At 41.9% G+C, this 27291-nt stretch overlaps 6 protein-coding genes across 10 annotated transcripts in view; 3 read left to right on the top strand and 3 right to left on the bottom strand.

The window, feature by feature from the left end:
* Positions 1–7608, top strand: part of LOC112459999 (protein jagged-1) — a 41465-nt gene extending 33857 nt beyond the window's left edge. Inside the window, exons 4-6 of the mRNA XM_025024402.1 lie at positions 1667–2285; positions 3506–4149; positions 4242–7608. Coding sequence (XP_024880170.1) covers positions 1667–2285; positions 3506–4149; positions 4242–5965 — 2987 coding nt within the window. The 3' untranslated portion in view covers positions 5966–7608. The remainder of the gene's footprint in view (positions 1–1666; positions 2286–3505; positions 4150–4241) is intronic.
* A 1408-nt stretch (positions 7609–9016) lies between these two features.
* On the top strand, positions 9017–11900 carry LOC112459992. Its single transcript, XM_025024394.1, has 5 exons — positions 9017–9031; positions 9246–9560; positions 9772–10194; positions 10408–10915; positions 11199–11900. Exons 1-5 carry the CDS (start codon positions 9017–9019, stop codon positions 11738–11740), a joined length of 1803 nt encoding a protein of 600 aa, XP_024880162.1. The 3' UTR covers positions 11741–11900.
* Positions 11901–12013: 113 nt separating this feature from the next.
* LOC112460004 (ADP-ribosylation factor-like protein 2) lies at positions 12014–13057 on the bottom strand. The gene is made up of 2 exons (XM_025024411.1): positions 12866–13057; positions 12014–12680 (listed from the first exon to the last, which is right to left on the bottom strand). The coding sequence occupies exons 1-2, from the start codon at positions 12928–12930 to the stop codon at positions 12191–12193; spliced, it is 555 nt and encodes a 184-aa protein (XP_024880179.1). The 5' UTR covers positions 12931–13057; the 3' UTR covers positions 12014–12190.
* A 513-nt stretch (positions 13058–13570) lies between these two features.
* LOC112460003 (HSPB1-associated protein 1) lies at positions 13571–15892 on the bottom strand. The gene is made up of 4 exons (XM_025024410.1): positions 15457–15892; positions 15043–15356; positions 14595–14961; positions 13571–14512 (listed from the first exon to the last, which is right to left on the bottom strand). Exons 1-4 carry the CDS (start codon positions 15658–15660, stop codon positions 14153–14155), a joined length of 1245 nt encoding a protein of 414 aa, XP_024880178.1. The 5' UTR covers positions 15661–15892; the 3' UTR covers positions 13571–14152.
* Positions 15893–16528: 636 nt separating this feature from the next.
* Positions 16529–19008, top strand: LOC112460005 (NEDD8-conjugating enzyme UBE2F-like). The gene is made up of 5 exons (XM_025024412.1): positions 16529–16696; positions 17067–17186; positions 17278–17439; positions 18263–18424; positions 18516–19008. Exons 2-5 carry the CDS (start codon positions 17085–17087, stop codon positions 18630–18632), a joined length of 543 nt encoding a protein of 180 aa, XP_024880180.1. The 5' UTR covers positions 16529–16696; positions 17067–17084; the 3' UTR covers positions 18633–19008.
* A 120-nt stretch (positions 19009–19128) lies between these two features.
* The window catches only part of LOC112460002 (obscurin), a 35918-nt gene continuing 27755 nt past the window's right edge, over positions 19129–27291 (bottom strand). For all 5 annotated transcript variants that reach the window (XM_025024404.1, XM_025024405.1, XM_025024408.1 and 2 more), the window contains 12 exons: positions 26819–27243; positions 25956–26719; positions 25587–25885; positions 24577–25496; positions 24000–24439; positions 23657–23795; positions 22978–23447; positions 22483–22710; positions 22104–22248; positions 21217–21720; positions 19968–21118; positions 19129–19817 (listed from right to left, as the gene is read on the bottom strand). In XM_025024404.1, the coding sequence (XP_024880172.1) occupies positions 19571–19817; positions 19968–21118; positions 21217–21720; positions 22104–22248; positions 22483–22710; positions 22978–23447; positions 23657–23795; positions 24000–24439; positions 24577–25496; positions 25587–25885; positions 25956–26719; positions 26819–27243 (5732 nt within the window). In that variant the 3' untranslated portion in view covers positions 19129–19570. The remainder of the gene's footprint in view (positions 19818–19967; positions 21119–21216; positions 21721–22103; positions 22249–22482; positions 22711–22977; positions 23448–23656; positions 23796–23999; positions 24440–24576; positions 25497–25586; positions 25886–25955; positions 26720–26818; positions 27244–27291) is intronic.

The raw sequence follows: 27291 nt of genomic DNA, 5'->3' as shown, positions 1-27291 counted from the left end.
AGGAAGAGAGAGAGACGCTTCGCGCAAGTTAATTTACCTAACTGCCGGCGTATTAATCAACCGCGAGCCGTAGGCATATACGAGTAGCAGCGCGCGATCGTTTCAACCCAGGGGGGATTTATAGTTTCTAAACTGTGCGAAAGGACTGCGCGCGGGGCACCGCGAGAGAGTCCCCGGAGATTGTAAAAGCACGCGGGGCAAGCCTTGATTAGCTCGATCCTCTGACGGAAGACGACGATGACGACGATGACGACGACGACGACGACGTCTACGTTAGCATATGCAGGCACCGCGTCTCGCGGGAATCGCGAATGGTGCTGCAGCGCGGCAAGAAAAGGCTGTCGCGAATGCATCGTCATTTAGGGGGCCCCGAAGTATCGCGATGCAGTCGTATAAATATCCGTAAATGTCCGTTGTCCGTGCCGGACGAGAGAGCGGGGCTATTAATCATTAGGAATGCCGCGGGCGGTATATGCGCCCGCGTGTATACGCGCGAACGTATCGTACGCGTGTACGATAATCGCGTATGCACGGTAACGGTAAAGGTGTTGGTATACGCACGGCCGACTGAAATCCCGAAAAGGCATACATACGTACGTACGTGCACACTAGCGAGCGCGCGGCATGAGTTTTCGTTTCACGGTTGGAGGGATAATCCTTCTCTCTGTCACTTCTCATCTGTCTTTCTGTCCCACCGGCTAATTGAGTTGCCCGGTCCCGGCGAGATCCCCGTCACGTACGTCCTCTTTTCCCCGCTGTTTCGTATTTTTTTTTTCATCCTGACGGGAGGACGGGGAAGAAACCGAGTTGTCATCGTCGCCGCGTCTTCGGCGCGCCTCGTCGGTTTCGGGGATACGGTACCCTGGCAACGCCATTAGATTTTCTCGTCCAACTACCTGTTACTTCGGTACGTCCTCTCATGCCTAGTAATCGAGATATCCGGTAAGAGATATCTGATAATCGTGCGTATCCCTTCTTTGAGAAACGTAGAAAATGTCTCTCATCGGCCCTTCCGCGTTCGTCTCGACGCGTATATACACTCGTTTCGTTCATTACATCTCCGCTAATTACGTTTGCCCCGACTCTATGACTGTTACGTGTCGCATGTCGCGCACGGAGGACGAACAAGAGACTTAATCCGTCTACGTCACCATCCACAAATGTCCGTGGACATCTCGAGAGAGAATTTTTTTCGAATTTCTCGTTCAATAGCTACGTGTGATCGATGAGTAAAACTTGGATCTCTTGAGAGTACGCAAAGTATATTAATCTTCCCGATACAGTATATTACTAATTACTTGAATCTTATTTATAACGGTTGGAAAGTAAACGAATATAATGGAGAAGTGTTAGACATCTGAAACTGCGCTGGAGTTGCTACAAAATCGTTATTAACCCTCCAATGGGTCCAGTGTTTTCTGTTTAATATATTATTCATTGTTGTACAAACCTTAAAGTATATTAACAGGTTGAAACTTTAATTTTAATGAATACAGAACACTCTTCTTTTTCAAGTTGTTGTGGAATATAAAATACACCCTATACGCGTCCACTGGAGGGTTAATGACATTGTTGGAAATTATTGCGAATTAGAATCTCAAACGTTCCGAATTGATCGCGACGATGGCATGTGATTTGTCGTGTAATTGTGCAAAAATCATTTCAGCCGTATGCAAGGAGGGCTGTCATCCCGTGCACGGCCACTGCAACGTCAGCGGCGAGTGCCAGTGTCGGCACGGCTGGCGCGGCGAATTGTGCGACCAGTGCATGCCTTATCCCGGCTGCAAGCACGGCTACTGCAACGGATCGAGCTGGCAGTGCATCTGCGACACGAACTGGGGCGGGATACTGTGCGACCAGGACCTCAACTACTGCGGTACCCACGAGCCGTGCCAGAACGGCGGCACGTGCGAGAACACCGCGCCCGATCAGTACCGGTGCACGTGTCCGGAGGGCTTCTCCGGGCCCACCTGCGAGAAGGTCGACAATCCGTGCGCGTCCAGCCCGTGTCTGAACGGGGCGATCTGCCGCGAGCTCGGCGAGACCGCGCAGTGCGAGTGCGCCCCGGGCTTCGCCGGGCCGTTTTGCGCGACCGACATCGACGAGTGTGCCTCGCAGCCGTGCCAGAACGGCGGTACCTGCGTGGACGGCAGGAACGGCTTCGTCTGCAACTGCCCGCCCGCCTGGCAGGGCGTGCTCTGCCAGTTCGACGTGGACGAGTGCACGCTCAAGGAGTCGCCCTGCAAGAACTTCCTTACCTGTATCAACCTGGCCGGCGATTACAGGTAGGTACCGCTTGCCTTTATCGTCAATTATCACGAATTCGTGGAAGATCTTTCAAAAGCGGGGTCTTATCTTTTCAATATTGATGAATGTCCAAGTTACATTTAAAGTAAATGAGAAATCAAGCTCGAATATATATCAAATATTATAAAGTGATTAAATGACAAATAAAACGAGCAAATAGATGTTAAAAGATTAAATTAATATATCAACGTTAACAAAAAAATGGGACGTTTCAACTATTTCTTGCGGATATTGCGTTGGTTTACGATTTTCACTTTATTACTTTCTATTGTTGCTTTTTATTATGTTTTATTAACTGATTTACTTTCATTCCTAATTTATTTATGGCTTTCCAAAGTATCATTGTTCTTAAGTTTCTAATCTTATTTATTTATCGCTCTTTATTGAGTTTGGTTTTAAATTTAGAATTTTTCTATTTGGCTGATGAAAGTCTCAGTGTAATTGAAACATTCTACTTTTGTATTGAAGGTAATATATTAATTACATTTTTTAACATTTATTTTTGCTCGTTTATCGGCTCTTAATCGCTTTAAAGTTACATTTCTTATGTCCCATGTATTCGACTAGAAGAACTATATATGTTAAGCGACCAGTAAACGCATTTATTACCCATAAACGCTATTAATTAATAACATACGATAATTATAGAAGAAATGCAGAGATATCGAAATTTATGTTATTATCATAAGTCGTATATATTATTAACAGGTTTGACGTAAATATACAGCGCTGTTTGAAGACAAGTTGACATTATTGCAAGCTTGAGTTTCCGTCCAGTCTTTCTATTTTTTCGAATCACAGTGCGTTACGTACAAATTACAGGTTTCCCACGGACGATATAGTTATTAGAAATTAAGTCGTTATAGACCATTTCCCTCCGTTCTCCACAGCACGAGGCGTTAAATAATATACCTATACAATAAATATAAATGCGTTTTTGTCATTTGACTTACTACCCGCTTTACTACCTCCGTCGTTCGTAAAATAACGCTAACGAAGAAAAAAACCGTGTTTCAGTTGACTGCGTTAAATGTGATTTAAGGATTCATTAATCTTCTGCAAAACAGGCGAACAGTAATTAATAAACTCAACAAGCCAAATTATATTCGGATCTAACCGAAGTTCCCGTCTAAGCGATTTTCTCGCAAGTCGCAACCCCAACCACTTACAAGTTTTATCGTTTCGGTTCGTTTCGCAGGTGCCGATGCCGGAGCGGGTTCACCGGCAAGAACTGCACGAAGAATATCAACGACTGCGTCGGCCAGTGCCAGCACGGCGCGCTCTGCATCGATCTGGTGGACGATTACCATTGCAGCTGCACTCCCGGCTACTCCGGCAAGGACTGCGACGTTGACATCGACGAGTGCGCGTCCAAGCCGTGCCAGAACGGCGGCGAATGCCGCGACCTGGTGAACGCTTACGAGTGCGTATGCCCGGTGGGCTTCACCGGCTACCAGTGCGAGATCGATCGCGATCATTGCAGCCCAAATCCATGCCGCAATTCGGCGCCGTGTTTCAACACGCAGACCGACTACTATTGCCACTGCCCGGCACAGTGGCAGGGTAGAAACTGCTCGGAGTCGGTTTCGCATAATCCGCAATTCGGCGCGTTGGACGACGGGCAGTCGGGCTGCGGCAGCGAGGGCACCCCGTGCGGCGGTAAGGGTCGCTGTAGCGGCGGCAGATGCATCTGCGACCCGGGCTACACCGGCGTCCACTGCCACGAGAACATCAACGACTGTCGCGGCAATCCCTGCCTGAACGGCGGCACATGCGTCGACCTGCTTAACTCGTTCCAGTGCATCTGCAGGGAGGGCTGGAGCGGGGATCTTTGTGACCAAAGTAAGTAACGGAACACTCGAAAAGTGCTATAGAATGAAAGTTGATCAAATTGGACTCGATATAATGTGTAATTGATAAATGAATTCTTCCAGATGTGGACGAATGCTTGACACAGCCTTGCCGCAACAATGGTACCTGCATGGACGGCGTGGCAGATTTCACGTGTATCTGCCAGGGTGACTGGAAGGGCAAGACCTGTGCGCTGCGCCGCGGTCACTGCGAGCCGGGCACTTGTCGGAACGGCGGTACCTGCCAGGATCGTGGCGACGGTTTCACGTGTCACTGTCCACGCGGATGGGAGGGTGCAGCCTGTCACATCGCGTCGCCGTCGGCGTGCACGAGTAATCCCTGCGCGAACGGCGCGACCTGCGTGAACACGGTCGACGGTAGCTACCGATGCGTCTGTCGCGAGGGCTTTGAAGGGCCGAATTGTCGGCGCAACGTGGACGACTGCCAGCCAGTGCCGTGCCTGAACGGCGGCAAATGCGTGGACGGTGACAACTGGTTCAGATGCGAATGCGCGCCCGGCTTCACCGGGCCGGATTGCCGCATCAACGTGAACGAATGCGCGAGCGATCCGTGTACCGGCGGTGCTACCTGCGTGGACGGCATCGCGAGCTACTCGTGCATCTGTCCGCCCGGTAGAACCGGTCCGCGATGCGAGATCCGAACGGCCGGTGGGCCCGGCTGCGCGGCCGCCTCGTGGGAGGATGACTGCAACGTATGCGAATGCCGGAATGGCAAGAATCAGTGCAGCAATGTCTGGTGCGGACCGGGCAACTGCCTGAACGGCACCTCTTGCTTGGCCCACGAGGTCTGCGTTCCTAGTCCAGGCGAGAGTTGCCTGGCGCCGCCGTGTCCGGCGTGGGGCGAGTGCCGTCCCATCGAAACTGGGAGGCGAGTCGGCCCGCCCGCGCTACCAGCTCCGCCGTCCTGCTGGCCCGGACAATCCATTCTCGGGCCAACTTGCTCGAGACTTACGATACTACTGCGGAGGGACACCTTGGCGTCCGGCACGTCGGTGGAACTACTATGCCGTCGTCTGAGGAAGCTCCTGGCCGATCCACGAAGGCCACAGTCGGTGGTGCTGCTGTGCGATCTGAAGCCCGGTGACAACGACACGGTGGAAGTGACCATCTTCTCCGAAGCGGCGGCGGACGCGGCCCGCGATCTCGGCGAAACCCTCAGTCGCCCGCTAGCCAGGCCTCTCGTTTTGGCCTCCGTGCTGGAGGTCAAAGTAGAGACGGCGTTGCTCAGCGAGCCCAGTTCGGCGAGTGCGGCTAATGCCGGCGGCTACGTAGCTGTTTTGGGCGGCGCTCTGGCGACCGTGCTGTTGTTGGCACTATTTGGTAGCCTCTGGTACCTCAAAACTATGAGGCACAGATCGAACCTGACGGCGACTACCAGCAGCGAGACCTCGTTGCACCGCCATCGTAGCGATCTGGACGAAAAATCCAACAATCTCCAGAACGAGGAGAATCTGAGGAGATACGCCAATCCACTGAAGGACCAGGATTCCGAGCCTCGTGTCTCCGTCGTAAGGCCTTTGTCGGGCACTTCGCTCGGCACGTTGACCGGCACCGAGGAGAGTCTTGAAATGGTATCTGAGGAAGGTAGACATCGTTTACCACCGCTCTACAAACCGCCCAGCGCGGAAGCCAGGAACAATACGGCCAGTTTTAGCTACGAGGAAGGACCGCACAAACCTTATAGCAAGCCCAGACTGCAGGAACCGCATCCGTACCCTCATCAGCAGCCAGGTACCAGTCAGAGCCTGACGTCGGGGCCGCATCAAGTGCTAACGGTACACGTGTGATTAAATATCATTAAAATAATATGAAAAACAATTGGACAGAAGTGTCGGTGATTTTCTTGACTTTTCTTGCGTATGCGATGCACTAATAAAAATTCTTAGGAACTAGAAGGTAATGCTAGAGACTGAATGCTTACTTGGACGATCTGTTTTTTGTGATAATGGGAAATGTGTCGAAATCGACTCTCGATTTCGAGATAACTTGAGACGGCTCTCTCCTGAGGTTCTTCTTTTATGAAAGTAGAACCAGAATGTATTAGGGACAAATGCAGAGAAAAAAGAAGAGAGAGAACGCATTCTTATTGGGCTCAGCAATACGATTATGTTATAAGATAACGCATAAATTTTTAATGCCTTTCCGAAGCGCATCTTTTTAGGATCGCTTCATTCATAGTATTATTAGAATATGGCTATAAAAATTCTCAATTTCTGAATAATTGTACAACAATATTAACACGATTTTCAGATAGCAAATTTAGAAAACGATTAAAAATTTATATTCTCTCTTTTTCTCCTTGTCCGGCCCTCTCGCGCTTCTCTATACGACGACAATAAGCGATTGACAATTATAAATAATTTTAATGATAATGATCAGTTGTTATCGTTGTACATATGTACATAGCTCGTACTTATTAATTTCGCTAAGCCTGTCTCTCCTTCGCATCCTCTTCGGCGTTGCCATTCCTCCCCCTTTGTACGCGCCTTGATTTTATATGTTTATATTTAATCTTGTACTCTTTTGATATTATCATGTATCGTCGTTAGTATTTTTTATTTTCATAATTTGAAAAATAGAATGGCACCGTCGCACCTACGAGATGTATTGTACATTCGTCATGTATAATTGTCGAAGCGAAGCTGCGTTTCATTCAAGATCAAGAAGATACATAAACGTAAAGTATAAATAAATTTGACGAAAAATACGAGAGTTTCTATAGGTATCATTTGGGACTTATTTGCGACTGATACATCGCGCAGACAATCGCTCGATTATAGTACGTGAAAGTGTGCTTTGTATGATATAACGTGGGCTTCAAACGTTCCTTCAGACGATATTATTGTGATACTCATAGAGGAAACAACGTCATTGTATAGCATTACTATGATACTCCGCGTGTTCATTTTACTTCAACACTTGCTCGAGTTTATTTTTCTTTTCGCGAAGACACGACACGTGATTTTTACGCGAATGAGAGATACTGCCATTGCGAGAGGATGTGCTATACACGATACGCTAAATCGCGACGGCACATTTGACTTGTAAAGAACATATATTAGCGGCATAAGTGTAATACAATTTTAGAACGTACTCGAACGCAGAGTAAAAACGAACGATGTACATAGTGACGCTATTGCATCGTGGAACGATGTAAATAAATCTAAATACACATGTCCAGATCGTTCTCATCCCCAGTCATTATTGACCCTCCGCCCTTAGATGTGCAATTCGTTTTCTTTTTTTTTTTTATACTAGCGTTTCCCATATGCCCCAGCGAAGTGTCCACAACAGACTAGTTTAAAGTTAAGAAGCGTAGCTCGTTTTAGGAGTACATAGATTTACAGCAGGAAGGAACAAAGTTTTATAATAGATACTTTATTTTGTAGAGAAATATATTATTGTACGAATACATATAGATGAGAGTGAGAGACGATGAATATATATAAATATATATATAAATATATATATTATATATTATTTTATATATTATATATTATATTATTTTTATTTTATTGTCTCGTATTAATTATTTCCAGATCATAAGCAATAGTTGATCATTGTCATATAATTTTTTTTGTTCACTCTCGTCGGCTTCGAAGCGAAGCCGACGGCGGTAAAAATTTGTCAAACTAATGCTTTTGGTCTAATCGACGATAAACAATATAAAAAAAAACATTCACGCGTTGTGATTATTCGTGTTTGATATCGAGAAATGTGCAAACGAATGCGTGTACATAAGCTCCCTCCTATTACCCCTCTCCTCTCCCCTCCCTCCCCTCGCATAGATTTGACGATGTGAAGGATTTCAATAAAAAGTACAACTCTTCGACGTGGCGTCTACTATTTATTATACCCTTACATCAAATGCGTCGATGACAACGCGACGCGTAATAAGCATTCCCGGCATTGAAATCACTGAGAGAGAACAGTTTTTCTTCTTGTTATTTTATCAGTAAAACAAGGGAGAATTGATGATGAGAAAAGAAAGATTAAATATCCTCAATAGAAGTTAATATGTATATCCGAAATAGAAGTTAAGGAACATTTTATGTAGATCGACAATTAATCTATTTCATGTTATCTGCAAATCAAATTACTACGTAATTAAATTCCCCATTTGTAAATTCCACAATAATTTACAATTAATTAACAAAGACTTTTTTATATATTTTTTAAAATTATTTTTGCAAAGAGTAGAGAAGCTTGATTTGCAAAAATTTATGATAAAGTTATCAAATTATCTTTATTGTTCGCTAGCCAATTAAGAAGTCATAAATCCATTCGCTTCTCTTATAGATACGGGCGGCGGATTTTATCAGCGGCGCCGATTTCAATGGCCCGTCACGATTGTTTCATTAGAGATAATACCCGATGCCATTACCATCGAAAGCGCGGCTGAGATTAACAAAGCGAGACGCGCCGGGTCTCCTCTCGTGTACGAAGCACGTACCGCTGAATGAACGATCTGCCGAAATTACAATACAATGGACCAGAAGAGCCACTTGACAAATACCCAGTAGATGAATCATGCACCCTGCGATGAGCGATTGCGGCTCGTGTGAAACGCAATACTGACCGCCGATCGACGCCGATGAAGATGACTTCTTCCGAGCGAACGATAGTTATAATATTCCAAAGACAAAGAACTTATTCATTATAATATACAATTTTATAACTTTTATTTAATTTCTGCGAATCTGCAGCTAATTTCACACAGCGACCTGTTGCAAATTTAGAAATCATATTATGTCTTGATACGATGATATTTATATTTATACAAGCTCTCGGTATATCACCAATTTCGTGAACGAGTAAGAAGTATACAACTCGTAAAAATGGATCTCATACAAGTATTTAAAACTTTAAACCATAGCGATTGTCTTGAATTGTCTAGAATGTCCCGATATACTTTCTTCTTTGCGACTGACAGAATAAAAATATGCTAGAACAATTTTCGTGCATTCTGTATTCAAAATAAATTTGCATGTCGAAATAATAATTAATGGATAGCGATTGAGATATAATTATAAATAACCTTCTATAAGTCCATTGAACATTGCTCAGACATTAGAAAATATAGAAGATGTTGTCGAACCATTGCAAAATGAAGAAACGGATGCGTGGACCGAATATGATGAAGATGATACTGAATATGATGAGGATGATATTATGGAAGAGGAAGAGAAAGACATCAAAACGGAGTCAGAAGAGGAGTCTGAAGCCATGGAAGAGAAAAGGAAAGACGTCGAAGCGAAATCAGAAATAATCGATGAGACTGACATATTTGCTAATTTTATGATGGAATTCGAGGCGAAAAGGACGAAGGAATTGGCGATCAAGGCTGAAGAGGAGAAGAAACAGCTGCGGCATCTGATCCGTGTAACTTGAGCGTGGTAACTTGGTAGCTTAACATTTCAGTAACATATATACAAAATGTCCTGTATTTTTCGACATTTCGATGTTCTCAGTTCGATCTTATTAGATATGTCGCGATCCCAATAATTAAGCTACCGCAATGCAAATAAATGACAGGGCCGATCTGCCTTTAACTTTGGGAAACTCTAGTCAAGTGCTACGATGTACAAGGTAGGTTGAACGGAAGAAAGACGACGATGCGTCTGAGGAGACGGTGATCACGCCGGAAGACGAAGATGTCACCAGTGACAGAGTATCCACTGAGAGTTCGATTCATCCATGTTTGCGCGAGATATACATCAGCGATTCTCAGCTGAAATTAGTGAATCCGTATACGGTGTATATGGTGCCGAACGATCCCGGATTGCTGCCGGCTTTCTGGCTGTTACGCGAACGCCCGCCGATTTACAGCCCGGATGGCGTGCAGAAATTCTACGACACAGCAAAACGCATGGGTTTGAGACCGATCGGCCCGTTGAAGGATATGCTCATGACCGATTACCTAAATCTGCGGTATTATGGATTCGGGTCGCCGGTAATGAGAGTGATCTGCGACGCTTTGGCCGACAACACTTTCGTGCGGAAACTGGATCTGAAGGTGCGATAAACAAGCTTGACAATTTATACGAATTGCATAAAATCCTAAATATCCTCAAAATACTACGAAAATAGTGATTATCTGTTTGAAATTTGTCTACAAATTGGAAACAAGTTCTTGAACTTTTGGCATTGTGATACAAATATATTACTTCGCGTTGATTAATAAAAATATCTTTTTTTTTTTTCAACTAATCGGTATATTTCATTACAGGATAATAAACTGTCCGCGGACGCGTGCCGACATCTAAACGATTTACTACTCAGAAACAACACGATAACCGACTTGTCACTATCGGGTTGCCGAATTGGCACGAACGGCGCAAAAAACTTGTCCGACGCGATATCGGAGAACACAACCCTGAAGACCCTCGATCTCAGCAGCTGCAACATCGGGAACGAAGGCTTCGGATACGTCGCGTCCGCGTTATCTGATAATCAAGACTTGGAGAGCGTTAATCTATCCGACAATCAACTGGATAAGGCGTGCTCGGAAAATCTGCGGGATCTGCTGTCCCACTCGAAAGGCTTGATGCATCTGGACCTATCCTGGAACTCTCTGTACGATGCAAAAATATGGAGAGCTCTGGTCGATGGGCTCAAGAAAAATGCGACACTGCGTTCCCTGAATTTATCTTGGAATGCACTTGATAAAGAATGTGTGCCTCATCTTTACAAACTATTATCACGCTCGCGGAACATCGAGAAGCTGGATTTAAGCTGTAAATATGTATCACGTTATAAGAAAGAACGTTTTCACGCACAATTATAATAGAAATAAAAGAAGAATTTTTATAAGAGATAAGCTTCCTTATTTAAAATCGAGATAGCTCAACTTTCTCAAAGTTCGTGCACATTCCATTATGTTTTTATGATATATAAAATTTAAAATCGAAATAGAAAGTATCTTAAAATATGAACGTCTAACAATCAGTTGAAATATTTTCATCATATTTTGAAATAAATGCCAAAGACAAATGCTATTTTATTTTTTGCGATTCGTAGGGAATAGATTTACCGAAGACGATGCTGTAACCATCGCAAAAGCTCTTTCGAAAAACAGTACGCTCCAAGAATTACGCCTGGGAAACAACCCTTTAAGAGCACAAGGTGCTTCAGACCTAGTTCACGCGATCACTCCGCAGCTATCACCCGACAGTGCTTTACGCCTCCTGGACTTGGAGAACGTTTGGGCGAGTAAGGATGTTCTTCACAGCTTGGAGATGATCAAAAAGCTCAGACCGTGGGTCGCAGTCAAGTTGGGTGGTATTCTAAGCAATTATCAGCTCGTTGGGCCGAACGTCAGGAGAATACTTCTGAAAAGAGCGAATTACGAAGCGATGCTGCCGAAACGAAAGAGGCTGCGACGCAACTTTGGCCTCTTCGTGATGTCGCTGAAAGACAAAAAAATATCGCGAGGCACGTTCGCGAGAATTTATTTCGGATTCCTTCTTAATTTACAAAAAATTATGATCTTTTGTATCTTTAAAAAAATTAAAAACAAATTTCCTCCTTTTTGCAGAAAAATTTATGGAGTTAGTTCATAAGTTCAAACTGAAGCTTTCGACGTCGCTCGTCGATGAGATTATGAATGCATTCGAAGGGCCGCATAACACTGTCGATCAAGAACTGTTAAAATCATTCTATTTAGAAGAGCACCCGGAAACGACAACTGCATTATTAAAATTGAAGAAAAGAAAACTTAAGACCGCCAAATAGACAAAAAAAGAAAGCAGAAAGTGAGACAAACAAAAAACAAAAAAAAATACAAGAAATATAAAAACTAATATTGGAGAGGATTAAATATAAATAAAAAAATATTTGGAAAAAAATGGACATTATATTATGTAATAAATGATCGAAAGAGAATCTCCTTATAACACTATGTTACACGTTTTTACAGTATAGATTACACCATCAATATCATTTTGCAAAAACTTGTCAAGCACTAATTTCTGCATTTAATGAGGTAAAGAGTATCGACATCCAAATTAAATTTAATCTATATAAAATATTCTCGCTGCGATATCATCAACAATCCAATTAATACCGTCGACTAGATTCTCACCCGTCACGGCGGAGCACTTGTAAATTTGCCAATGGTGAGTCTTTATATTAGGTAGCTCCAGAATGTCGGCTATGTCAGCTGCAGACAATGCGCCAGGCATATCCTGCTTATTCGCGAACACAAGGAGACTCGCTCCCTCCAGCCTCTCCTCTTGCAGGAGCTTGTACAGCTCTGTTTTACAATCATCCAGTCTCCTTCTGTCCGCGCTGTCTATCACCCAGACAAGCCCGTCCGTCGACTCGAAATAATTTCTCCAGTAGGAACGCAATGATTTTTGTCCACCTACATCCCATACGTTGAGTTTGTATCCGCGATGTTCCAGTGTCTTGATATTGAAACCAAGCGTAGGCGATATGGTGTCTATTGGTTCGCCATTGAGCCTCTTCAACACTGTCGTCTTGCCTGCATTATCCAGGCCCCTGAAATTGTAATACGGCGTTGTTGAAAAGGCAAGTGACGAAACGCATGTATTTTCAAATTATTGTCCTCAATTATTTGACGCGTTTTAAGTTCAGAGAGTTAGCGTAACACTTATTAACCTGCCAACGCGTAAACTAACCACAGGCTGAATATATAAAATAGGTACACAAATGTGAATACGTACAACATTAAAATTCGCATCTCCTTTTCCTTTTGCTTCAATTTTTTCAGCACCGTTAATAGACCCATTGTCAATCCATTAATTTATTTAATTACTCCACAATGTTCAGATCGCTGACGGATAAATGTTTTAAATGCGCGTGAAATTTCGCCGAGCTTGACAGAAACGTCTCTAACCTCCAACAGTTTTATGTTATTAAACAAGTTGGCCAAGTTGCGCTTGCGCGCACAAAGCGCCACAGATAACATCGTGCACCGACGGGCAGACGAGGTACCATTAAAGACGACCCTGCTGGGTAAATCATTGCAATTATCAAGCAAGACCGATAAGTAGTGTTGTACATTATAATTATTACATTGTAAAGTAAATTGTAAGAGAAATAAAATAAATTATAGAAATGTGAAAAAAACGTATTGTAAATAAAAGAAAACCGCCGATCGGAATCGGCGGGGGTGGTGGAGGGCCTCTATAGGTTGACTTGTTTCTAGCGAATGTTAGTTAAAATCTAAGATAAAAACTAATATTTAATTTATAACTAAGAAAATGCAAAGTCCAAAATGCATTTAATCGCAATGACATTCGGTACAAGCAGGACGGCCTTTAAAAATATTGCTTATATAGAAAAACGGAGAGTCGAGAGATAGAAAGGTCGTGTAAAAAATTATGAGTAAAGAAATATGAGATTAATACGAGTTGACACAAATATAATTCGGGAGGAAGAGAATGCATATTTTATTCACACTAAATTTCATTACAATATATGCATGCGTATTCTATTTAAAGTGGTCAGATTCATGGCTAAATTTTCTGTAAATTTCCTATAAAATACCAGCACGACTGACCGTCGACATATCTATAATTCTTAGAGGTACACATACCACTCATACCAGTAATAAAAAAGATTGGTATTGTTTCACATACAATGTCACATATATAAATTATATACATAAATTTATATAAACTTATATAAATTTATTTATATAATTAAATTTATAGAAATTTAATTACAGATTATATTAATGTCTTTCTAACAATACTTTCGCTGCTTTATCAATAAGCAATTTCAGCAATTTAGTTAAAATTAAATATACATGTGTATTCTCGTGAAAATAGTTAAAAATTTACAGCTAATTTTCTGCAAATGTCATGTAATTATAAAATGCCGACATGACACTGACCGTTGACATATCTGAATATATGATACCAATAACAATAGAAAAGATTGATATTATTTCACATACAATTCACATTTATATAATAGAGATAGAAATTCAATCCTTGCAGATTATATTAATAATGTCTTTCTAACAATACTTTTGCTGCTTTACCAATAACCTCTGGATGACATAAGGCATTGACAAGAGATTCGAAGAATGAATCATACTGAGGATTAGGTATATAATCTCCAGATGCGCTTGTTTCTTCCGACGGATACTTCTCCTTGTCTCTTTTCCGTCTTTCTTCAATAAATTCTTTAAATTTATGTTTCTCAACATCAGGTAACAACTTAATGTAATACGGATATTCCTCAGCTAATTCTGTTGCGGTCTGTAGTTTAGGTTTAGGTCTTTTTGCAGGTATTTTTGGAACCGGTTCCGCTTTCTTCTCCTCCTCCATTTCTTGCGTGAGTTCAAGAACAGCGCATTCGACCTATTGAGATAGAAAGATTATAAATTAAGCAAATCCTGTGTATATTTAATTAACAATATTGATATTTCTTAGAAGTAATTACTTCTGTTGTATAATATGTAGTTATCTTATTCGGAAACTGATTATAGTCTCCCATCTTGGCTATTATCAATTTAACCAGAGCTTCCTCGACTCGTGCTCTACTATCTGTTTTCAGTTTTCCCCATATATTAACGCTGACATTGACTTGATCTAAAGATTCCACGTAATGCCACCATCCATTAGGCACAAATAAAACATCTCCAGGTTCTAGAGTTATTAATTTCGGTTTGTCTGGTATTTCTAACAACCAATCCTTTTCCTCTTCGCTCAGACAATAAATATTAAATCTGCTGTATACGGTTGACTCCTCGTAAGGAAGTCTAACTGGTATCAGAGGAGCGCTAGGTGGATAAAGCAACCATTGTTTTCTGTGAATGGAGAATAGGCGTAATATATAAACAGTTACTAAGACAAATAACTGAAGAATACAATATATTTTTTATACAAACCTGCCGTATACTTGTGCCACTAAATTGTAACCATAGGTATCCCAATGGCAATCAGTGTGAGAACCTTTGCTTCCGACCCAAATAGTGGAATGCATTCCATTTTTCCCAAGTTCCTTGTCAATTCCAAACTTGAGCCAATTGAAGGACTCTACAATTTCCACGTTGTCGCTGAGCCACTCCTTTATATGCTTGTAATCACAGTAATGCCATGTATTGTTCTGCTTTGTTCCTTGTAAATCAATAAATTCTTGCAGCGTTAATTGAACAGGCTTCGCAGGAGGACTCAAGCACCAATGATGATGCTGAAGATTACACTAATGGAAACGAGAATCGAATAAAACTATTAATAAAATTATCAGTCAATAAAGTTATTAAAAGAATGTGTATGCAGACGTTATTATCGTTACAACTTACCGTACGCTTGTTATGATTCCCAACTCGAAATGGCAACTTCTTATCGCCAAACTTTTCGACCAATTCCTCTAGGTTCCACTGAAGTAATTTCCATTCATAGGAACCATCCGAATTTTGTAACATATTTTGAAACAGTACAGGTTCATCGAGTTTCGGTAGAACGTCTCTCAGAATATCTTCCAACGGTTGTAAATAGCGACTCATTTTTAACCGTCTTATAAGATATAAACTTTAAGTTTAATCACTTTTCCTATCTTAATTGAGCTTTGATGAATGATACTTCGAGATTATCGTTACTCAAATCAAGTACGCACAAGGAATCTCTCAAACTGTATTGACATTTTCCAGACGAGATAATCTTGTTTGTAAACTTTGATATTGGATCTGTTCTTCTTAGCTGAACCTCTTGCACCGTTCATCTTTCCTCTTTGTCTTTCCGACGTGAGGGAAAAAAAGAGAGAAGATGAACGGTGCAAGGTTCAACTGAAAAGAACAGACCTATTATCTCATTGATAACCTAGTACACTGATCTTCTTCCCGCAGTGAGATGCTAAGTCTCCATAGACACGGAAACGCCATGCAGCAGAGTGCGTTGACCAATCACAAATTTTGATTTTGCCGCAGGCGACTTGCGGCATCCTTCTGATTGGTCAACGCACTCTACCGCACGGCGTTTCCGCGTCTATGGAGTCTCAAGCCCGGTGTCCACACTGTCCACAATGCAAGAACTGTGTCCAAGTTTCGATTTAAGCCAATCAACTTGCAGCTCTTACAGAAAAGTAGCAGTTTTATTGGCTCGGACACAGTTCTAGCATCGTGTATACAAAGCTTACGGTTCGTGTGCAGAAGCCATAAATGTGACTTTTCGAATTTAATTACTTCCGATTTTATCTTTACAGTTTAGATTTTGAAAATTTTACTTACGAAATTTTAATAACATTTAAATTAAAACACTTGAAAAATAGAATTCTGTCGATATTTCCTTGGAAACTAACGATGGATACGCACATGGCGAATACGACTTGAAACTTTGTGCCTCATGCGATAAGACATTTACGATTCATGACGCGCCGAGCGCCGAGAGAGTAATATCGAGACTTGTGATTTTTCTCAGAGATTTACATTGCGCAATCGAATAAATTGAAAATAAACAGAGATGAAAAAGCCTCCTTTACAGACACTCTAATGTACAGGATTCAGGTGATACGGAAACGAGGCTAATTAAATTCGGCAACGAAAGGTACATCGCGTTATCGGATAAATGCATGCGTTATTTTTCTAACCTAACGACTCCTTTACGAATGATAATAATCGCATTTTTGTTATATCATAATATCTTTTTAATTCGATTGTGACGTATATCAAGACTTTTCATTTCATGAACGTTGAAATTTTTGTAATTTGCGTCCATCTTTTGGCGTTCTTTTCTGTTACAAATTTGCTAATGTTGTTGGTTACATTTTGTTTTTTAATGCAAATTCTACTTTATATTCCGCTTAAAGTAATTTAAGACTTTAACATAACGTTATTTTATGTAATGTTATATTAGCTATTACAAACAGATTTAAAGATGGTCAGTGATAATAACTTAATCTTTTTGTGAATAAAAGTTTTTAGTGCAGCTTAATATGATTACCTTACGAGGAAAGCTCAAAAAGGATAATGACATAGCGAATTCAAAGAGCTACAACAGGCGAGTCTCGATACGAGATAAATTACTGATCAAAGAGGTCAATTTAATATAATATTTCTTGGATATTCATCGGTAGCGTCAGACGAGTTCTAATTTAGATGTTTGTGCTGGTTCATTTTTTCTTATAGGTGCAGGAAATGGAGCAGACATTGCCAGTAACTTGTCAGGTCACATTCAAAGATCCACATCGTCTTTATGAATTTATCTTGCTAATTATACCAGATGAGGGATACTGGATTGGTGGCCATTTCTATTTTCAAATTTATATAAGTGAAGAGTACAACATGGCGGTAATCTTATATTCTATAATTTTTACGTATTATGTCAATTGTACAAATAATTATTTTAAAGTTATATGTTAAATCAGTGGAGCGTTGCATGTTTTAATTACAATGGTTGCGCTCAGCAGAGAAAACTGCTTTGCAACTGTTGTAAAATTTGTGAATCTGATTGGTGTATGCTCTTAATTTTGGCCGAAGCTAAGAGTATACACTAATCAAATTCACGAATTTTACGAAGCAGCTTTCTCTGCTGAACGCAGCCATAAAGATCAATCCAGACAAACTTGCATAGGTGCATAACCATATGCATAAGGAAACGGATTGGTCTATTTCCTTATGCACATGCATATGGACCAATCAATTCTCTTATGCTTATGTTTATGCGTTATGCAAGTTTGTCTGGATTGACCTTAAGGCCTGTTTGTTTTAACTGAACTTTTTGCACAGTTCATCTTTTCTGTTTTTCTTTTCACGTTGGAATGAAAATGAGAAAAGATAAACTTTGCAAGAAGTTCAGCTAAAACAAACAGCTAGGCCTATTGCTTCCAGTAGCTCATTAAATATAGGCCTGTTCTTTTTAGCTGAATTTTGTGCACGGTTAATCTTTTCTCTTTTTCTTTCCAACGTGAAAAGAAAAAGAAGAAAGATGTACCGTGCAAGAAGTTCAGCTAAAAAGAACAGATATATTGTTAAAATATCGTAAGGGAAGGGAAGAGAAGGGATGGAAAGGGATGACAGGGGAAGGGAGATAGGGCAATATACGTCGACATAAAAATCAGGCTGAAAATTGCAACTGAATTCACCGACCATTGTTCTAAATCGTATTTTTTAGCCGCCAGTAGTAAAATGCTTAACGAAATTATGGCATCCTAACATAAGTGAGGATGGTGATGTATGTCTATCCATTTTAAGACAAAGCAGCATTGATGGAATGGGATGGGCCCCAACACGCAAACTGAAAGACGTCGTATGGGGTTTAAATTCTCTTTTCACTGTATGTATATAAGCATTTTCGGCTGCATAATTTATTGGATTGGTGCAGTTATACTGAACGTATTTTATATATACTTGTATTTCTCTTTTAGGATCTCCTAAACTTTGATGATCCTTTAAACAGAGATGCAGCAGATTTGTTTATTAAGGATAAAGAGTCTTTTCGAAATAAAGTTAAAGATTATGTAATGCAATATGCAAAAAGATGATTTACATTGTAATATTTTAAGTAACAAATAATTCTTTACATTTTTTAAATTGGTTTTGTGCTTCTTTTTAGTGTATGAGTACAGAACTTGCTCAAATGTGCTTTAGGTTGACTTTGGTTTAACACGATTTAATTTTGCTAGTCTTTTTGCCTGAAATAGACTGTTCTTTCAGTTTTATACAATCAAAGTCTTGGACTGTTGTAACAAAATTACATTAATATATATTAATTGACCTATATTATGTGTATAAACGAAATATAAATTAAAATATGTTTCGAAGATAAAAATTACATCACGTGTACAATGTTTTTTTTTCTCTTGATGAGACATTGTAATGCCAACAAGCAATTGTAAATAAAGTGGATGTTTAATAATATATTTAAATAATTATAATTTATATACCTCTTGTGTAAAACATTTAAATACTGAATATGTAAAAAGTATTTCATGCTAATAAGAATTGGAAATTATAAGGATGCGCACTATTTTGTCAAGTATTTATTTATAATTTTCGTACAATGTTTGATCGACATTTTTTATTAAACTTCAAAAAAATTTTTCAATTTATTATTTCATGTATTTTTTTATCTTGATTCATTAACATGTATAGATCACCATTTATTTGTTATCGTCGAATTAACGGACAGCTGAAAATTTGTCGACGAAAAAGTCGACGAAACATCGATGATCGGTCGACAACGATTTTTCGTTATAATTACAAGTTGTAACAAATAAATAATAACAAAAAAGAAAACAAAGAGTCCAAAGAGAGATGATTTTTCTCCTTGTATTTCTCGTTTCGCGTCGTTCCTCTGCACTGTTCGGGTATAAACTAGGCATGTACGCGAAGTGGTACGACCATACGCGTTTGCACGTGTGCATGTGCGTGTGTGTGTGTGTGTACATAAATATAAATAAAAAATTGCAGCTCTCCATCGTTAGAACGTGGTCAGCAGCTCTTCTTGTATACTGGTTGACCTGATGAGTTTTTGTTTGGAGCCCAACAAACTCTCGCTCGCCAGGCTGTCACTGTCTGAAGCTATCTTTGTCTTTTCTTGATGATACTCGTCACTATATTCCTTCAGTCTGTTGCCTAAGAATACAGCTCTCTCGCGTTTTTTAATCATGAAATCAGTCGGTAATAGCCACCGATGTTCGTGACACTCCTCTGGTATTGGTCTTTTGCTAAAGAAAAAAATTAATGTATTTTTTTTAACATATATAAAAAAAACTTATTCATATTGCGCATTTAATATCTACGATAATCACAATTATTCGATTACAATAAGTCTTTATATTAATCTTGAAAACTTTTTTTTGTTAATTATTACCAACCTTGGCGCGCGTTTAAAGACCAACATGAGAAATCTGGTGGCTTCTTGACTCAGCTCTTTGTAGAGATACTCGAATCTGTATCTGACGAAGGATATGTTCTGCCTGGTCTCGTCCACATCTTTACCGCGGAACGGGGAAACTCCGGACAGCAATACGTAGGTCAACACACCGACCATCCAGATGTCCGTTTGCGGGTAGACGGGTTCATCGTTGTAGAGCTCGGGCGATCTGTATTCGGGATGGCCCAAGTGCTTGGGCACCGCCGTGCCCAATTTGCTGACCCTATGAGCTGATCCCATGTCGACCAATTTCACCTGCACCGATCGCACGGACGACATCACGATGTTGTCCGGCTGAATGTCTAGGTGACAATATCCGCGCCAGTGAAGGTACTGCAAACCGTCGAGAATTTGCGTAACGGCATTCGCCACGCAGTTCTCCGTGTACTCGTGCCGACTGGAGAAGTACGTGAGTATGTCAGCGCCCTGAAGCTTCTCCAAGATGAATACCGCCACGGAGGAGCCGGATGCCTTGTAGGCAGCCTCCAACATCGCTATCCGCTCGTGTCGCAGCGAACGTAATACTTCGTATTCCTGGTTCACTTGCTTCTCCGTCTCGGCGTTCAATTCCAGGATCTTGGCGATGATGACGCAATCCGTGCTCTTGTCCACACCTTTCACCACCGCGGAGAATTGTCCGCGCGATAACTCGGAGATGAAGCTATACTTGGTGGACAGCTGCGGCTCCACCGACCATTCGATCGGATTCTCTTCTATGGAATAATCGATGTGCGGCTTGTCCTCTTCCAGGACAATCTCCTGGCCGGCCTCTGTCAGCTCCTGGAGATGCCTCATCGCCCGCGTGATTTGTACCTTTGGGCAACCCGGCATTCGCGTTTTGATCAACTTTGACGGGATGCCCTTCTCGCTCCAACCGATACGGTTGCGCGCTGCCAGACGGAAGTTGTAACTCGTGTCTTGTTTTAGGTCGCGCACCAGAAAGAATTCGTGATCAATATTGGAGGCAACGTCTATCCAGGCGATCGAATCACCCTCCTTGTACTGTAGATTGTAGCATAGCACTGGCGAGTTGCCGTCGTACTTCGGCTGTTTCCATCGTAGGAGTACTTCAGTATCCGAAACATCGGAAGCCTGGGAAGTTGAAGGTAATTACAACACGAAAATAGAAATACCATTTGTATATAAATTGATCGCCACTTCAAAATTGATTAGTCGCTTAATTATCGTACCTCTGGAGAGTCCGGGCCGCAAGAAACCGTTGCCTGCAACACCCTGGTTCTGACAATCGTCTGTCCTATCGGGTTTCTTGCCACGACTTTATATATCCCAATATCATGCTCCTTTGTAGGATTAAAACTGAGTATGGATCTCCCGTCGGAGTCCTCCGTCACCTTGATCCTGTTGTTCTCTTGGATGACCATATCGTTCTTGAACCACTGTATCAGTGGTTTAGGGTTTCCTACTGCCAGACAGGTGAGATGCGCCGGTTTTCCCTCCTCGATCGGGCAGATCTGCGGCTTCTCGCGGAAGAATGGAGGCTGGCCTTCCTTCTTTGATTCGATCATCGCCTCAGCTTCGGCATAACTATCTAACCGAGTGCCCAGTTCGTTCTTCAAACGTCTAAGCGTAAACGTGTCCGCCGATCCGTACCGATTGATGCGTGCCCTCCTCTCGTCGTCGATCTCCTCGTCCATAACATCCGTGAATCGACGACGTTCCCGTATGATGGGTGCCTGATAACAAAATAGTAATAGCATGTAAATAGTCTTCCTTCGTGAAAAATTCTCATATTTTCTCAGAAATTTTATAAGAACTTCTCATATTTTAGTAATTATTAATTTCTGATAAATTGCGTGGATTTTCTCATATTAATTCAGATTTCTACAAAAGTGTATTGACGGAAAAAATCTGAAATATTTCATCATTATTTTGTCTGAATTTTTCTGAAAAACGTACCAATTTGTATTAAAAAATCTGAAAAATACTGAAAAAATCCCAAAATTTTCATAGAAATTCTGATAAATAATATAAAAAATTCTGATGAGACATTTTTCCATTAGGGTTTAAGCTAACATTTTTTTTAATTTAAAACAGTTTTTTATAGCTGTACGCTTACTCTCCAATCAAAGCCATTATCTTCCGTAATAGAACGCGAGAATCCGGGACTACGGTTGCATGCGACTTTCATGTATTCACGTAGTCGTACAGGGAAATCGGTGTCCCGCAGTTGAAGAAGATATGTGTCTGGACCATTCTGATAACTGTAAAATAAAAATAAAAATAAAAGATGAAAGAATTGCATGAATTTTGTTACATAAAATAAAATACATTGCATTAAGATTTACGTAAAGTTTAATTATATGATTCTATAAGACTTGTATGAATTTAGATATGTTATTTGCAATTTAATATTAAAATAAAATCATAAATCATAGAATTTCTATGACAGTTTTAAAATCAAATCGGACATATTTTCTTTTACGGCGTTTACTTACTGGCTTTCGCTCGTGATTATTCCGATTTCCGTGTCGATCGGTTCTCTGGATGGTATTTGATTTTCCCATGTCCTAGGCGAACGTTTCTTCAACGGGCTGTGAGTCCTGTCGGGTTCGGGCGTGAATTTATGTCCGGGTGGATATACCATTCGCGATGGATCGTCAAACGCTGTCTCCAGCTTGCTTCTGCGATACCACGTGCGGCACGAAGCGTTGCTGTACCAATCCCTATAAAAATATACTTTATTTGTAATCAGACATTTTTAATGATAAATTACATTAATTCTGCAATAAAAACATCGGTTTTACGAAATTTACTTGTAGAAAATTTTTTACAAATCTATATTTTACGACACATATAATTATTTTTTTATCTAAAAAATTCTATTCTGCTTGAAGAAAACACTGTTTTATACATCCAATCCGTCTTAGATTATTTATGAAAAATTAATTTTTGTGTTTTAACGTCCGTTTAAAAGGTCATAATCTACTTACCGATAAAGTTTATAATAGTTCTTCAAGTTTTCGGAAGGTATTCTATAAGGTTCTGGAGGTGAGCTATCAATGTAATTGAACCACGGATGAGCCAAAGCGGCCCTAACGTCCATCCTTTTGTCGACGTTGTACACCAATAGGCTGCGAATAAAGTCCTGCGCTTCATTCGAGATATTTTTCCATCGGTCGTCGAAGTCCCACTTGCCTTCTCTGATCTTCCTCAGCGTCTCTCTATCGTTCGCACCTCTGAACGGCGAAATACCCGACAGCAAAATGTAGGTAATTATGCCAACGGACCACATGTCCGCGGCGTAGCTGACACCCTCATTATTAGTTACTTCCGGTGCAACATATTCCGGCATGCCGTACGCCAAGGTCATCAGCCTTGCGTGCGAAATTCTACGGGCGAGTCCGAAATCTCCGATCTTCAGGTCATCTCCTCCGGCGTGAGAGATTAGTAGATCGCCGAGCTGCGAGAAAACGTATTGAATTAAACATATTGAATTAAAGGAAAGATAGAGTTTTATCATGAAAGAGAAATATTAAAAAAAAGAGCCCTATCTGTTATATTTAAATCTCGAATTTTATATTTGTTTTTAAGTGGTATAAAATGATATTGCATAAATTACTAATTATTCAAAATTTTTATTTTTAAAAAAGTGATTTTTAAATAACTCACTGTCAGACCGAGATGCGCGTAATAATTTCCATGCATATATTCCAATCCCCATAGCAATTGGCGTATATAACGAGCGATATCTATCTCGGTATAGTGTTCTTGTCTCGTGAGGTTGTCCACTAATTCGCCACCGGCCGCTCTAAATTATCATCGTTAAGGATCGTTTGCTGATTGAATTCGTGTTATTTTCGAATAATATATTAAACAAATACTTTTAGAGATTTATAATCAGAATAATTAATAATAATGTTAAAAAAAAGTATCTTATGTAATTAGTCCAACATCTCAATTATCATGACTAATACTATATATATATAAGGCAAAATAAAATAATCAAGGATACAACTCCATGACCAGCGTGACTGAATCGTTCGTATCGAAGGCATCGTGCAATCGCAGTAATTTGCGATGATGCAAGTTGTTCATCGCTTCCATCTCGTTATACATGAACGGCTTGAGATCACCGCGTCCATGCATAATCTTAGAAGCGTAATTCCTTCCGGTACTTCGTTCAACCGCGTGATAAGTTACACCCTGAGTGCCGCGGCCAAGCTCGTCACCCAGATCATACAAGTCGTCGAACGGCTTGTCGCGCGGTTTCACGTCCATTTTCTTCCTGTACGTCCTGTATCCGTATTCGTGCTCGTTCTCCTCCACGTGTAGCATCACCGAGCAGGATATCGAGCCGGCCACGTTACCCGCGCTGATCGAGTAAAGACCTTCGTCCTTCACGATGGCGTCGTTGACGATGAGGGTCGTGATATCAGGTTCGGTGAACTGAATCTGATTGAAAAAAGGTATCTTCTTAATTAAAATATCTTTAATTAAAGTTTTTGATTACAAGCAAATTTCATTTAATTAAAATGAGACATTTCACTACTCTGCAGGATGTCGTATAAGAACATAAAACAGAAACATACTCTAATTCTGGAAGATGAAGCTATAGGTTTCCAGTCCTTGTACCACTTGAGTTCCGGATAAGGTACGCCAGTTACGCGAGCGGTCAATTGACCGGTTCTTCTCAGCATTACAATGGTCTCGTCGGGTCTCTCGATAAACGTGGGATACTCGGCGATCTTTAAGATAACTTTCTGCCTGGCCTCGCCGTGTTCGTTCGTTGCGACAGCCTCGTAGACACCTTCGTCCCTCTCGAGCATTCTGTTGATGAACAGAGTTGCCTGGCCGTTTCTAGTGTAGCTCTGATCGTATCGACCGCCCGACTCGATCAATTGATCGTTGAAGTAATACGTCATTTTTGGCTTGGGATAGCCGTAGACGAACCAGAAGAGATTGCAATTGTGGTTCTTCACGCCGTACTGAGTGTCGTACTCCTGACGCAAGAATCTAGGCGCCTGGGCGTAGCCGTCGTGCGGCGGTCGCTCAATGTCGAAGTCTTTCGGGAAGTAGGGACTGGTCTCGGGACGAAAGTCGATGCCAGGCGGTAGGTACGGGAAGAACTTGGGCGGCTCCGGCTCCAGTTTGGCGCGATACGTTTGCGCGAACGGCGACGGATCGCTTATGCCGTATTTGTTCTCCACGCGGATGCGAAACTTGTAGTCGCGGAACGGCTCGAGATTGCGAATGTCGCAGACGCAGCTGCGAATACCGCTGCGAGCGGTGAACCAGTCGCCATCCGGGAGTTCGCACATCTCCACTAAATAGGTCACGGGCACTCGCGGGCCGATGGGTATGGACGGCTTCCACGAGAGGGTGAGATGCCGATCCATCATGCGGCTGATGATCGGACGGTCCGCCAGCGGCAGCGGAAGGCCAGACTTCCGGTATTTATCGTAGTCTGCGTATTGGTCGGCAAGTGGTCTTTTCGCGCGTGGCTCCAAAGCTGGAGTTGAAAAATATCGAAGTGCAATGTAAAAGCGATTTAAATATTTCGCAACGCATATCTACGAAGATAAAACTCTCATTTACTTACATTCGTAAACCATTTCGGCGCTGCACGAATCCTCACCGTGAGGATTGGATATCTTCAGCACATATTTTCCGGCATCCAGCTCGTCCACGTTGACTATCGTGAGCCGCAACAGGCTACCCTCTTGGTCCATCCTAATGCGATCAGTGGGCCAAATTCGGTCGCCATTGCGATACCACTCGAAGTCGGGTTCCGGGTATCCCGTGACGCACGCGGTGAACTTGGCCGGCATGCCTCTGTAGACCTCGCAGTCGCCGATTCTCTTCAGGAATGTCGGCGGTTCAACCTTCTGCATTTTTTGGCTGAAATTACATATGTTAAAATACATAGGGTAATTTGAATATTTCTCCTTTCTCTTTCGTCAAATCTTACATTTTATCGACTACAGCCAGATTCGCCGCGCATTCCGCCTCGCCGCCCTTATTAACGGCTTTGCACCTGTACCGTCCTGAGTCATCATACGCGCAGTCTTTCACGTACAGGCAGCAGGCATCACCGTCGCGCTTTATCTTGTACTTGTCGTTGTCCTTCAGGATCGGCTTGTCGTTGAAGTACCAGGTGACCTCCGGCTGCGGTATACCGGTGACGCGGGCCGGAAACTTGGCGTCGAACGTGGGCAGCTGCTGTAGATCCGTGAACCTCTGTGTGAAGGTCGGCGATTGGTAGATCTTGCGGACGATGGCGTTCGCGCTGGTGGTGTCTTCGCCCAGTGGATTACTTATCCGGCAGCCGTAGACGCCCGCGTCTTTGGGCTTGCACGGATCGATTTGCAGACCGACCTTCCTCCCGTCGCAACTCATCGTCACGCGTTCGGACGGTACGACCGGCTCCCCATCTTTCGTCCAGCTCACGTCGGGGATCGGATTGCCGACGAACGACACGTCTAGTTTTAATGGTTGGCCTTCTTCGATAGATACATCGCGCATAGGGCTGGTAAATGTCGGTTTCTCCTCCGGCGTGTCCGGTCTCACCTTGCCAGCAACGTCCAGTTTAGCTTTGCAGGATGCAGTGCCTTCTGTATTGCCGGCTACCACCTGGTACTCGCCGACGTCTTCCGGCGTTGCCTTGTCGAGAATCAAAGCTTGACTGCCGTCCGGTTGACTAATGATCTTTACATGCTTGTTGTCTGGAACGATCTGAAAGTACATTTAATCATTTTTTTGAAAAGTAAATATTGATTTAAAATATGTCCAGAGTATATTATAATAAAATTAGCGCAACATTATTATACTGACTTCTTCATCATTTCGTAGCCACTTGAGTTCGGGAGTTGGTTTTCCTACAGTCTTCACCTCCATCTTCACCGGGAAACCTTCGACGACGGTTTGCGGTTGAAGACTCGCGACGAATTCTGGTCTCTTTTCTCTTTCTTCCACTTCTACCTTAGCCGTACCCGTGATCTCACCGAGCGCGTTGGATACAGTCAGCGAATAGGTCCCTGCATCCTCCGGACGCACATAATCAATCTTCAATCCGATAAGACCATTCGGTTCGTTGACAAAGTTTATTTCTTTCGTATGTCTCAATGGTATTCCATCTTTGAACCATTGCACTTGCGGATTCGGGAATGCTAAGACTTGAGCTTCCAATTTCAACGGTTGCCCAACCACGGCCTTTGTATCTTCCAATGGCTTCGTGAACGACGGTCTCCTTCGTTCGGCTGTAACAAACGCAGATTGCCTTGTATTATTGTATTAAGATGGTAATT

This window comes from Temnothorax curvispinosus, unplaced genomic scaffold (genome assembly GCF_003070985.1).
Source record: "Temnothorax curvispinosus isolate PA1 unplaced genomic scaffold, ASM307098v1 QBEX01010285.1, whole genome shotgun sequence".
Taxonomy (NCBI): domain Eukaryota; kingdom Metazoa; phylum Arthropoda; class Insecta; order Hymenoptera; family Formicidae; genus Temnothorax; species Temnothorax curvispinosus.
Note: the sequence above shows the minus strand (reverse complement) of the source record. Positions and strands in the feature narration are given on the sequence as shown.

Bases quoted from the DNA above. Each gene is read 5' to 3' on its own strand.
- LOC112459992 (XM_025024394.1), top strand. The intron at 9,561-9,771 runs GTAACTTGAGCG...TGTACAAGGTAG, and splicing joins AGCTGCGGCATCTGATCCGT to GTTGAACGGAAGAAAGACGA. The intron at 10,195-10,407 runs GTGCGATAAACA...ATTTCATTACAG, and splicing joins TGCGGAAACTGGATCTGAAG to GATAATAAACTGTCCGCGGA.
- LOC112460004 (XM_025024411.1), bottom strand. From the start codon at position 12,930: ATGGGTCTATTAACGGTGCTGAAAAAATTGAAGCAAAAGGAAAAGGAG. The intron at 12,681-12,865 runs GTACGTATTCAC...TTACAATTTCAG, and splicing joins GAGATGCGAATTTTAATGTT to GGGCCTGGATAATGCAGGCA.
- LOC112460003 (XM_025024410.1), bottom strand. From the start codon at position 15,660: ATGAGTCGCTATTTACAACCGTTGGAAGATATTCTGAGAGACGTTCTA. The intron at 14,962-15,042 runs GTTTGTATAAAA...CTCCATTCACAG, and splicing joins GTGGCACAAGTATACGGCAG to AAAACAATGGTTGCTTTATC. The intron at 14,513-14,594 runs GTAATTACTTCT...CTATCTCAATAG, and splicing joins CTACATATTATACAACAGAA to GTCGAATGCGCTGTTCTTGA.
- LOC112460005 (XM_025024412.1), top strand. From the start codon at position 17,085: ATGATTACCTTACGAGGAAAGCTCAAAAAGGATAATGACATAGCGAAT. The intron at 17,187-17,277 runs GTCAATTTAATA...TTTTTCTTATAG, and splicing joins ATAAATTACTGATCAAAGAG to GTGCAGGAAATGGAGCAGAC. The intron at 18,425-18,515 runs GTATGTATATAA...TTTCTCTTTTAG, and splicing joins GTTTAAATTCTCTTTTCACT to GATCTCCTAAACTTTGATGA.